This window comes from Solanum stenotomum, chromosome 12 (genome assembly GCF_019186545.1).
Source record: "Solanum stenotomum isolate F172 chromosome 12, ASM1918654v1, whole genome shotgun sequence".
NCBI lineage: Eukaryota > Viridiplantae > Streptophyta > Magnoliopsida > Solanales > Solanaceae > Solanum > Solanum stenotomum.
This window is the reverse complement of record NC_064293.1, coordinates 9,806,941-9,819,106: the sequence shown is the minus strand read 5'-3', so window position 1 is coordinate 9,819,106 and position 12,166 is coordinate 9,806,941. Positions and strand designations below refer to the sequence as shown.

Genomic DNA, 12,166 nt, shown 5'->3' with positions numbered 1-12,166 from the left:
AGCTCAAACTGAACATGCAAACTGAGTATGCAACAATTAAATTGATATTGATGCATTAATAACTGAGGCATGTATAACTGAATAACTGAAATATCTGACCTAGCATGTGTAATTCAAGAACTAAAGAAATACATAGTTAGGGTTCTGGAATTCATGCAATAAATTGAATATTAACGTACTAATCTGATTTGGATCATTCTAACAGCAAAGAACCTAACAATTCTAACATTCAAGAAACCCTAGGTCTAGTCATAATAAGGGAATCAAGAAACTGCCAGAAAAGTAGGGACCTAATGGGTGAAAGGAACCCACTAGTGAAATCTCACATACCTAGTGACGAATTCCACGAAGAAATCTTTAGATTTCAGGGTTGGAACTAATGGAACCTTGTTGCGTTCTTGAACTAGGGTTCTTGACCTCTCTTCTCCTCTTACGCTCTAATTTTTCTAAGTTTTGATTAATGATTTGACTTAGGTAAGTTCTAGTTATGTTTCTAGGCTTAAACTGACTAAAACCTCATAATTTAGGGTCTAAACATCATAGCTTAAAGATACAACGAAAAAGGAAAAGACCAAAAGACCCCTGAATTAACTATTGTCGGAGTGACCGACGGACGGGACCTATGGGCCGTAGGTCAACCTACGGTCCGTAGGTTGGGGTCGTAGGTCAAGTCTACCCGATAGGGCTTCACTAAAACAAGCATAACATTTTACTCGGAGGTCGGATTTTAGCAAACTCGGTGGCGTTGGAAAGAGGATTCAATTATCTATCATATAATATGTCATGGGACACATAATTCCTTTTGTGTTGGGAGTGATGACCATTTGAAGTTGACCAAATCAGCAATTTCCCCCCAACTGGCTGCTGACCTTCACCAATGATCAGACCTATGGACCGTGGATCGAACGACTGTTCGTGTTGGTCGGCCGTCGTTCGCGTCAGAGGCTGGGTAAAGGGGGCCTTGATCCATGGACACAGATTGTGGTCTAGCCTACGGACTGTAGGTCTGTCCGAGGGTCAAGTCTTAGCCGATTTTCTGAGCTGGGTTTGGGAGGGGTTGTAGTGGTGAATCACGGACCACCAGCACAGGACGTGGTCTAACCTACGGTTCGTGGGTGGCAACCGTGGGTTGCACCTACAACTTCTCAAAATCTGCATTTTAGGTTTGTTCGGATACGGGATGTTACATAGGCTTTTATTTCCTTCTAAATATCATCACATCCTTCATATGTGAGATTTTAAACTAAACCTAATCATCCATGTTAAATTCATGCTCTCTTATCTAACATCGAAATAAGACTTTTGTCGACTTTAAGCCATTTTCAACATTTCACGATGAGTCAAACCTTTTCCATAGACTCATGCACTAACTCGGGCCCTATCAAAGCGACCTCACCAACTTCGAACCAACTAATAAGATACTTACACCTCCTACCATAGAGAGCCTTAAACGGAGCCATTTCGATACTAGAGTGATAACTATTATTATAAGAAAACCCGATCAAAGAAAAATAATCATTCCAGTAACCCTTAAAATCAATCACACAAGATCTCTACATATCTTCTAAAGTCAAATAGTACGCTCGGCATGACCATCGGTTTGAAGATCAAAAGTCATGTTAAGCTTCACATGAGTATCAAGATACTTTTTGAAAGACCACCAAAACTGAGATGTAAATTGAGTACCACGATTGGAGATAATAGATAAGGGCACTCCATGCAGTTTTACCATTATTCGAATATAAAGCTTAGCATACGCTTCGGCTGAAAATGAAGTCTTTATGGGGAGAAAGTGAGTCAACTTCATTATTCGGTCATGAATGACCCAAATCGAATCAAATTGCCATGGGTATGAGGTAAACCCGCAATAAAGTCCATATTCAAATCTTTCTACTTTCACGAAGGAATACTAATATCTTGAGTCAAATCACTCGGTTTATAATGCTCAACTTTCACTTGTTGACAATTAGGACATTTAGCCTCAAATTCCGCAATATTTTTCTTTATCTTATTCTACCAATAGACCTCCGGTAAATCGCGGTACTTCTTGGTTGCTCTCTGGTGAATAGAATATCGAGAACTATGAGCTTCCTTATCTCATCAACATTCGGAATACATAATTGGACTTGGTATCGTAGGACACCATCTCCCCATGGGGAGAAAGCCTCAATGGCTTTTTCGGAAACTGACTTCTTCAAATCAACCATAATCGGATCAAGATCTTGCATAGCCTTCACATCCAAAATGAGAGATGATTCTGAACCAATTTTAACAATCACACCGCCTTCATTAGAATCAACCAAGAGATCACCCAATTGAGTCAATCTATGAACATCACGAACTAGCTCCTTCTTACTATCCTCAACATAAGCAATAGTTCCCATCGATAGTTGACTAAGAGCATCCGCCTCCATGTTTTCTTTACCAAGATAATAAAGGACACTCATGTCGTAACCTTTCAATAACTCAAGCTACCTTCTTTGGCGAAGATTCAAGTCATTTTGGGTGAACACATACTTCAAGCTCTTGTGGTCAGCAAAAACATCCACATAAACACCACATAGGTAATTCCTCCAAATCTTTAGAGCAAACACTACCATCGCTAACTCCAAATCATGAGTCGGATAATTCTTTTGATGCACCTTCAATTACCTTGAAGCATAAGAGATGATTTTTCCATGTTGCATCAAAACAGAACCAAGACCAATCCGTGAAGCATCACAATATACCACGAAACCATCTGATCCTTCTAGTAATGTCAAAATAGGGGCTAGAGTGAGTTTATTCTTCAACTCTTGGAAATTTTTCTCACAAGCTTCTGACCATAGAAATTTCACCTTCTTTTGAGTCAATGTCGTCAAAGGTGAAGCAACGTAGGAAAATCCTTCCACAAACTTTCTATAGTAACCAGTCAAACCCAAGAAACTCTGTATATCTGAAGCGGACAAAGGTCTAGGCCAATTCTTAACCATATTGGTATTCTTAGGATACACTTGAATACCTTCACTGGAGATAATATGGCAAAGGAAAGCAAAGAATCTCAACCAAAACTCACATTTGCTACACTTAGCATACAATTCCCAATCCTCGAGAATTTGCAACACAATTCTTAAATGCTCAACATGCTCATCCTCACTCCAAGAGAAAATCAAATTATCATCAATAAACACAATCCCAAACATGTTAAGATATTGCTTGAAGACCTTATTCATTAAATCCATGAACGTTGTCGGGGCATTAGTCAAACCAAATGACATCACTAAAAACTTATAGTGACCATACCAAGTTTAAAAACCGTCTTTGGAATGTCACTCTCATTTACACTTAATTGGTGATAACCCGGAACCTCCAAAAGTAAGGAGGTCTCACCAAAAGATAAGGAAGATAAGATCTTAACGAAACTCTTGTTGTCGATCTTGAGCACATGTATCTGCATCATTAAAAGATGCAGCACCAAATGGCGTCAATACATGGAATGTACGGTATGTAAATGGCTAAATATAACACTGATTAGGCTGAATATACTTCACTGAAAGAGTAACTTAGAAAAAAAATTGTAAAATAGATAATTGTAAAGTAAAGCCTGCAAGCGTATTGAAATCAACAAAGTTTTACAACTTAGTCATATGCAATAATATCAAATACCAAATTAGAATATTTTACTTTTCTTGGGGAGTTTCTAACCGACAACCATCACTATGAGTCTCATAATGATACAACATCTTTTCCATGTTGCCAGAGTCATCCAATACTTTGTCAAGGTAAAGGACGAATTGAACTAATGGATCCAATATCTAAGCCCTTACTAGGGGCTTAATGAGAAGATTTCAAAATCAACGACACGATCCTATCCTATGTTGGTTTCATAGTTATGGTTTGTATTCTCTAACCTGTACCAACTCGGTGCTCAATACTACTATCAAAACATGCAATAATGCTCAATAACTTAATATAGTTCCATTTTAGGAAAAGGGTATCACCTTAGGGAAAAGCTGAATATCTTGGCTTGACTTACTATTCTGAATACTCTTTTATCAATGCACTGAACTTACTTTAAAAACTCACTGAAACCCTTTCTAAAACTAATTATACTTTCTTTAAACTGGTCTTGTTTTTCTTTATGAAGATAATGCATAATAACTGATATATCAAAGCTTTCATAAAATTCATAATCAAATAGGGTTCATGGGATGAAATAAGCATGATCAATGATTAAAAATAATCCAATAAACAATATATTGAAAAACCCACAACAAAAATAAAAAATTCATGATAAGAGAATAAGTAGAACTTTTGAATGTAGTAAACCTTGGGATTAAAACCCTAGTTGAACCTTTGCTAACTGAAATTTAGATGTAGGGTGTGAGGAAGAAATCATTCACTTACTATGATAGCCTTACATACATTAAACGTTCTAAATTCTTGAGAATCTTTGGAGAAAAAGATACCAAGAACTTGTTTTTGAACCTTAGAGGTGGATTTTCTTGAAAACTTATGGATTCCATGAGTAAAAAGATATTAATTAGTGTTAAAGATGAAGAGATTATGAAATTTCATGGTCAAATATTACCTTGGATGATAGATGAACCTTGGAGGAAGTTAGTTTCCAGAGAATTTCCCTTTTAAGGATAAATTTTTGAACTAGAAAAGTGAACTATGTCTTGGGGTGGGGGGTTTCTTAAAACATTTTAGACACACGCTAGCGTGCATAAAATGTGTCAGGCACATGGCCAACACGTAGGAAGGCAGTAGTCACTGCATCAGTGTGCTATTACGCGAAAAATGCCTCGGGTGCATAGCCGGCGCACGGTAAGACAATGTCCAGTAAAATGGATACAACTTTGTACTCCAAACTCCAATTGATGCAAACGTGATGGCGTTGGAAAGAAGACCCTTAGAGTTTAATTTGATAGGTTATGGGACACCTAATATTTTATATGCTGAAAGATATGGTTGTTTGAAGTTGACCCTTGCATGAACTAATGCGAAAAACTTAGCTGATGGGAAGGTTTTGAACTCGACTTAGTGTTAGAGGTCCCTCATAACCCTAAACCACTTACGATACACTCCTTACACCTAGGAATAACCCTTAATATATATGTACAAGTAGGGGTGTCAAATGGGCGGGTTGGATTGAAATTGAAGATATTAAAATGGGTTGAAATAGAAATTGAGTAGGGTCCTGACCCACCCAAATTTACTTTGGGCTCAAATGGGTTGGGCTTAAACACGGGTTGGGTCTAATTTGATCCGCTTAATTTCAATAATTTTAATATATTGTTATTTAAGTTTTATAACCATAATTTAAATTTGAACTCAGGAAAAATTAAGAAAACAAGTTCAAATGGATAGATAAATCCTAAAAGATATAAATAGATAGTAATTCATACCTTCAATAGGAACATACATTTCATCAATGCAAATAAAGAGTATTAAAATAAGTTGAAATTGGAGATTAAATTGCGCTCAATTGAGGATTCCCTTAAAATGGATTAAGGCTTGAATAAGTTGAAATTGAACCCAATTCAAATTATCATGAGCCCAACCCTTAAAATTCCAGGCGGGTTACCTATAGTTGGGCTCATTTTTGACACCCCGATGTACAAGTAAGACATCACCCAGTTCAAGCTTATATAGTTACGACGAATGGTTTGGACCCTTAACATAGAATTTTTGTGAGGTGTTACACTTATCTACCATGCAAACAAGTCACAAACTGCTAGAAATTGGCTTAACCGCCCAACTGCCCACTCATGTGTGAGGCACACGCGAGCAACCTTCAAATCTGGCGCCAAATCTCACTTTTGGCCGCCCAACTTTGCACGTGTCAACGTGTCTACACTATGGGCAGGTCCTCCCCTGCACAACTTGTCATTGGTTCAGTCTTCTGAGTCGTCTATCCCTACCCGATACTTAGCCCTCAAACTTGTTTAGCCACGACCATGCCACGATCACAGTATTGTCTTGTCTTAGCTTTGTTCGGCCCTTGTCATGCCTTAGCCACGTCAATGCCAAGGTTTATCTTCAATTAAACTTGATCTTGACCGAAGTCAATGACCTTGGCTAGTTTCATCATGTAAATCTCAAATCAAACTCATGCCACTTAAACCACCGTCGATTTAACAGATGCTCAATAGTAGATCCACACAGACCTTTAACTACGTATAATATTTTTTTTATGTGACGTAACAATCTAAATATTAATTTGGGTATACAAGTTGAACTTGTAAATTCAATAGAACCCCATTCTTATTAACTTTATAAAAAGTGGTGCAGCAGCAGCAGCAAAGAGTAGAGAGTAAAGATCAAAACAAAATAAAAAAAGGAAAAAGAAGATGAGACGGGGGCATCACCGGCGTCGATCATCGACACCGTCAGTGGACTTCGGAGTAGACGATGAAGAAGAAGAATCATCGGAAACTCAAATGAAGTGCGTTTCATGCAAGGAGGATTACAGCTCACGTGACGCCGGCACTTGCAGGGAGTGTTACGAAGAAGCTAGCGAGACTGAGGAAGAGCTCAAGCGTGAGATCGAAGACCTTAAAGCCAAAGTAAACTTCCTCCGTTTCTGGAGTCCATCCCAGCACCTCCACCAACAACAACGAACTGTGCCCTTCTTCTCCGACATCGTTTTGGTCGCTTCCCATGATGAGTCCGGCAAATCCACCCCTCACCCTGTTCCCGTTCCTGCAAATCGCGCTCTTCTGGTCAGTACCCACTTTGATTCAACAATTTTGTTATGAATACGATTCACCATCACTGTAAAAGTAGGAACCCCAATTAGTTTTAGTTAATTGATATTAATTCCAGATGGATAAACAAGTTAGGGTTGGTAGGTCAATGACAGTGCAAAACTAGTCTGTTTAATTTTTGAATTTAGGAGTAGTTGGTTGATTTGAGCCGAGGTCTTTCAGAAACAGCATCTCTACCTCCACGAGGTAGTGGTACACTCTACACTCCCCGAACCCCATTTGTGGGATCTCACTGGGTATGTTGTTATTGTAAGGAGTTGTTGATTGATATGTTGAGATCAACAGGAAAGGAAATTATAGTATAACTGTTCCTTTCATTAGGAAATGATTAGATGGAATCATCAATGTCAAGAACCAAAGGCAATCTGAGTCATACAGTGTATTTTACAACTATTAAAACTTCTATAATAGTACTCTCATTTTGGATTAACAAAGGCGATCTTTATCCATATTGTGGCCCCTTGTGAACAAAATAAGGGAAAAGTTTGTACAAGTTGTTGGGGGTATGGCATTGCGTAGATCAAGTACTTTTGAAAGGAACGCAGTGCTGGACTGCTGGTAGTTTAAGTTAGACCGGGAGTGCAACTTGGCTCTATGTATCAGAATGTAAATTGTGGGCTTGGTTACCACTATTTATAGCTATTATTAGTGGATGGGAGGCTAAAGTTGTCTGGAGTTTTCTTCTGTTAGGCATTTTGTTTTGAAGTTGCTCAAAATCTGCAAGATCGCTAGTGAATTGGCTGTTGTAAGTTGAGCCTCTGTGAAGAAATTCATATTACGACTTATAGTTTTACTGCTTAAAGGACAGAACATATGAAAAACTGCAGCTGATGGACTAAGTTTCTATGCTCTCCATGAGTTGTCTTAGGGAAAAACATAGAAAGCCACTTTAAGGTCTGCTGAGGGATTAAGCCAAAGCGCACTGAAAAGCATGGGCCGTAGTGAGTAAAGGCGCTGATGCAATAAAAAACAACTATAAAAACAAACAATAGTATTCAGACAACTGATTTGACAGAGCTACAATCCAACAAAATGGTTGGGCTCAATCAAGTTCAAGAACCCTTTTAATTTCCGATTTAGATAGAAAGATGCTGTTTTAATCTATTCCTAATCATTTAACAAATTATTCATGATATTCATCAAAAAAATAAAAAATATTCATGGTATTTTCTTAACTATTAGTATCACTTCCTCAACTATGTTTACTTTCTAGTGCTATCCTCTAACTGTCATAGTACGAGAAAGCTAAGCAAACATTAGCTTTACTGAACTTCAAAGTTTAGGTGTACTTCAAGAGAACCTTTAGCATCAGTACTCTCCAGCTATACAGCATTTCAATTTTCAAACTCACTCCACGTCAGATGTTCTTTCTAAAATATTTAATAGGTGATCTACAACGTGAATCATGCCATAAAATGACATCTCGACTTATGCTGGTTACTTTTGCCTAGTGTTGGCAATTAAAACCATTTTTAACCAACCCACCCATATTTGTATGGGTTGGGTGAGTGGTATTGAGACTTAAAATTAGGTTAAATATGGATAGAATATAGGTTACTCCCAAAGTGGGTAAGGTTCATCCTTGACAGTTGTGGCCAGTGGGATGCGTGTTCACTCTGTTGGTTCTATTAACATTACTTTATGTTGTAACTTATAAGCTACTGCATACTACATGGCCACTAGGTAATTATTCAACATGGTACTTTTGTAAACAATGTTGAAGATCAGATTTATCTTTACCAGTTTATCTTTTCTATTCTAATCATACAGAAATATTTTTGTGGTGTACTAGCATGATTCACTTTAGCATACCGAATGTGATGTTAAACTGACCCCTAAGAAAGAAGGGTAGCAAATTGCTTGTTGCATGAAGCCTTGAACTTCCATAAATAGATGAACACAAAATATACACTGTTTGGTGCAATATGTTCAATCTATATCATGGTAGCTATAAGATATGCCACATTGGACAATTTTGCAAATTGCGAGAAGCTTATTCACATTTTGCATGATCATGTTGGTATTCTTCTGGCGTTGGAGTCTTTATCTTCCACTCAATCTTATTGATGGAGTTCTGGAACAGTAGCATAGCCAAGCTTACATTTGTAATCAGTATTTCATGATCAATTTGTTGTGTTCTCCACCATGTGAAATCTTAGTTTTCCTTATCGTTACTTTAATTTTTTCTGTTTTCATTATTGTTATGTCTTTATATTTTCTGCTTAGATATGATCTAAGCATTTGAAAAATATAGGAATTACTCTCCTCTTTTTTCACATTTATATGTGATTCCATTTACTGTTTTAATTATTATTTTTCACTCAAGTGGTTTAGTACCAATCTATATGAAATAGTTTTTGCACTTCTAGTTTTTTCAAACTTTTGATATTCCCATTTCCCATGCAGGCCAGTCGTTCCCCGGTGTTCAGAGCTATGCTTGAAAATGAGATGGAAGAAAGCCTCAGTGGCACGATTAAAATCAGTGATGTGTCTTATGAAGCACTTCGTGCCTTTGTGACCTATTTATACACCGCTGATGCATGCCTGGATGAGCTTATGGCTTGTGACCTTCTGGTTTTGGCAGAAAAATACCAAGTGAATCATCTGAAGACGTATTGTGAGAAGTTCCTAATTTCCAAGTTAAACTGGGAGAACTCACTTCCTAACTATGGATTTGCTCACCAGCACAATGCAAAGAAGTTGCTTGATGCAGCGCTTTCATTGATCATGGAAAACATGGACAAGCTGAGCAAGCGAGAAGAATACAAAGAACTCGTGGACAAGGATCCCAGGCTAGTTGTAGAAATCTATGAAGCTTACCTTTCCAAACAGGTTAACACTGCTGTGCAGAAAGATCCAGTTGCTAAAGCATAGTCCATGGTCATATTGACTTAAGTAGTAGAAGGATTGTCTAAATATATAAAATCCCCAAATGATGAATGTTAACTGGAATTGTTTGATTTGAAAGATCAGTAAGAATTAGGTATAAATGTTCCGGCATTGCTACAATCACAAAGTTTCTGAAGCTGATACTCCTACAACAACATTTAAGTTTGATTACCGACTAAATTTAACTTCATTTTGAGCTCACTCACTGAACTGGGAAATTGCATTTCTCCCTCGGATGATTCTCCTGAGAGGTCACAATTGCAGCGAGCAAAGATATTAATGATGAGGAAGGCTCTTTTGTTATGCTACTAATATTCGCTCTATTATTTGCTAAGGAAGAGTTACGGGTCGTAAAACAAAAAATATGCCGATCGAGCTCAATATGTGTAATAATTCCTCATTACAATAAATAAAAGGGAAAACTACACAAATTGGACCCATTAAGTGAAATATTTACCCAAATTGGACCCAACTTTATCTTGAATGGATTCATAGCTCAAATTATTTACCCGACTGTCCCCTTGTTCTATTCGTTGATTAATTGTTTCTTCATCCTTGATCCCATTAGAGTAAATATATATTCTGGTGGTATCTATATACTTTTATGATATCTACGTACTCTGCTGGTATCAAACGGTAATTGAGCAGTCTTTTCACTAAAACACTGCATTCCTCCTTGTTGCCATCAGAGTATATAAATATTATAATGGTATCAAAAAGTAACCAAGTAGTATTTTATTGAAGCACTGTTTCTTCCTCTTTGATACCATCAAAGTAAGTATATATATACTTTGATGATATCAAACAATAAACGCACATTAGTAGTTAAAAACTGGGGTATAAAAGTAAGGGAGTAGTTGCTTGTAAATAATTTCCCTTTTTGGGGTACAAATATTCTTTTCCCTAAATAAAAAAGATAAAAAGAAAAGCCATTTCATTTCGACAAAAGACTCACACCCAAGTTCCATAGCTTTTGATTTGCTATCTAGGTCATGATTATTTTTACTGCGGAGGGAGATGTAATTCTATTTTGGGCTGGTTGTGGGGTGAGGAGGGGTATTCTTGAATAAAAAACAAGATTGATGATATTTTTAGACCAAAAAGGTGGAAGAAAAGTAAATTTGAGTCAGTTTCAATAGCTTAGGGTATTTTTTAAAAATTGTGTGTATTTTTAGATCAAAAGATTGAAAGAGGATATTCACGAGTCTTTTCCCATATTTAAGAGATATTTATGAGTCTTTATCATTAAAAAATATATATAAGAATTTAAAAGTTAATTGTTATTATCTACTTTCAGTTTTTAATATATAAGCTAAGGGGCAATTTGGTAGCTAAATAATAAAAAAGATATTTATGTATTAATGTTCATATAACTTATTACTATATTTGATGGATAGATAGGAAATATGTTATTCATGTATAAAAATTAATACGACATTGATTGATAATTTAACAAACATACATAATTAATACATGTACAAAAGCTATTAGAAATCTACATATTATTTTATGATAGAAGTTGAAATAATTAATGCATATATAACTAATAAATAAATAACTAATTATTCAAAAACTAATACCTGCATATATAATAGCTAAATAGGGGATACATAAATTCACTCATAACTAATCCATCCATTACTAATACCGCATAGTTCTAATCAACTATCAAATGACCCATAAAAGTTATAAATTAAAAATTTGAACTTATAATTTTTAACTTAATTTTTTCAATTATTTTAACTTAAAATTATATATATATATATATATATATATATATATCTTTTAAATTTATCCAGCACCCTAAAAATATTTTAACTTAAAAATATGGAAAATTACATAAATGAGCCATAAAATCCAAAATAATTACATATTCATATCCAAACCAAATCCAAAGTAATTCAATAAATACCATTCTCTCATAAATAATTACAACTCATGCCTCCTTCATTAAACTGATAATTTCCGCTTAACTGATACTAAATCAGTATCATATACTGTATTGGTATCATTAAGACTGATAATTTTGCTTAACTAATATTAAATCAATATATATATATATTGTATTGGTATCATTTAAGTTTCTTGTTCATAAATTACTCATTGGCCAATGATGATACTATAAGAGTATATGTATATTGTTGTGGTATCATTAAGGTTTTTTGTTCAGAAATTACTCATTAGTCAATAATACTATTTAGGACCCGTTTGGTAAGAGGTATTGATCAAAATAGTCCATGGATTAAAATTTAGTCCAATAAAAACATTGTTAGGTTACTTTATTTAACCTAATCCATGGATTAGTTATACCTCATACAAGGTCTTATTTAATACATATATTGAACCCTAAACTTGGCTTCAAATTTTAACTTTGACCTCCAACTTTCATAGTGCACAAACATGCACTTTAACTATCAAACTTTTAAATAAATAAACACACGATTTTTGCAGCCAAAGAGCGTGAAATGCAAACGCTCCAACGTGTATTAGTGAGCCACTCAATGGCTATCAACTAATTAAATATT

The 12,166-nt window shown here is 35.7% G+C and overlaps 1 protein-coding gene across 1 annotated transcript; it reads left to right on the top strand.

The window, feature by feature from the left end:
* Window positions 1-6,243: 6,243 nt before the first annotated feature.
* On the top strand, window positions 6,244-9,777 carry LOC125849038 (BTB/POZ domain-containing protein At4g08455). The gene is made up of 2 exons (XM_049529030.1): window positions 6,244-6,707; window positions 9,159-9,777. The coding sequence occupies exons 1-2, from the start codon at window positions 6,336-6,338 to the stop codon at window positions 9,624-9,626; spliced, it is 840 nt and encodes a 279-aa protein (XP_049384987.1). The 5' UTR covers window positions 6,244-6,335; the 3' UTR covers window positions 9,627-9,777.
* Window positions 9,778-12,166: the final 2,389 nt, after the last annotated feature.

Excerpts from the sequence above, each read along its gene's own strand:
- LOC125849038 (XM_049529030.1), top strand. The coding sequence starts at position 6,336 with ATGAGACGGGGGCATCACCGGCGTCGATCATCGACACCGTCAGTGGAC. Across the intron at positions 6,708-9,158 it reads CTGCAAATCGCGCTCTTCTG|GCCAGTCGTTCCCCGGTGTT; the intron begins GTCAGTACCCAC and ends TTTCCCATGCAG.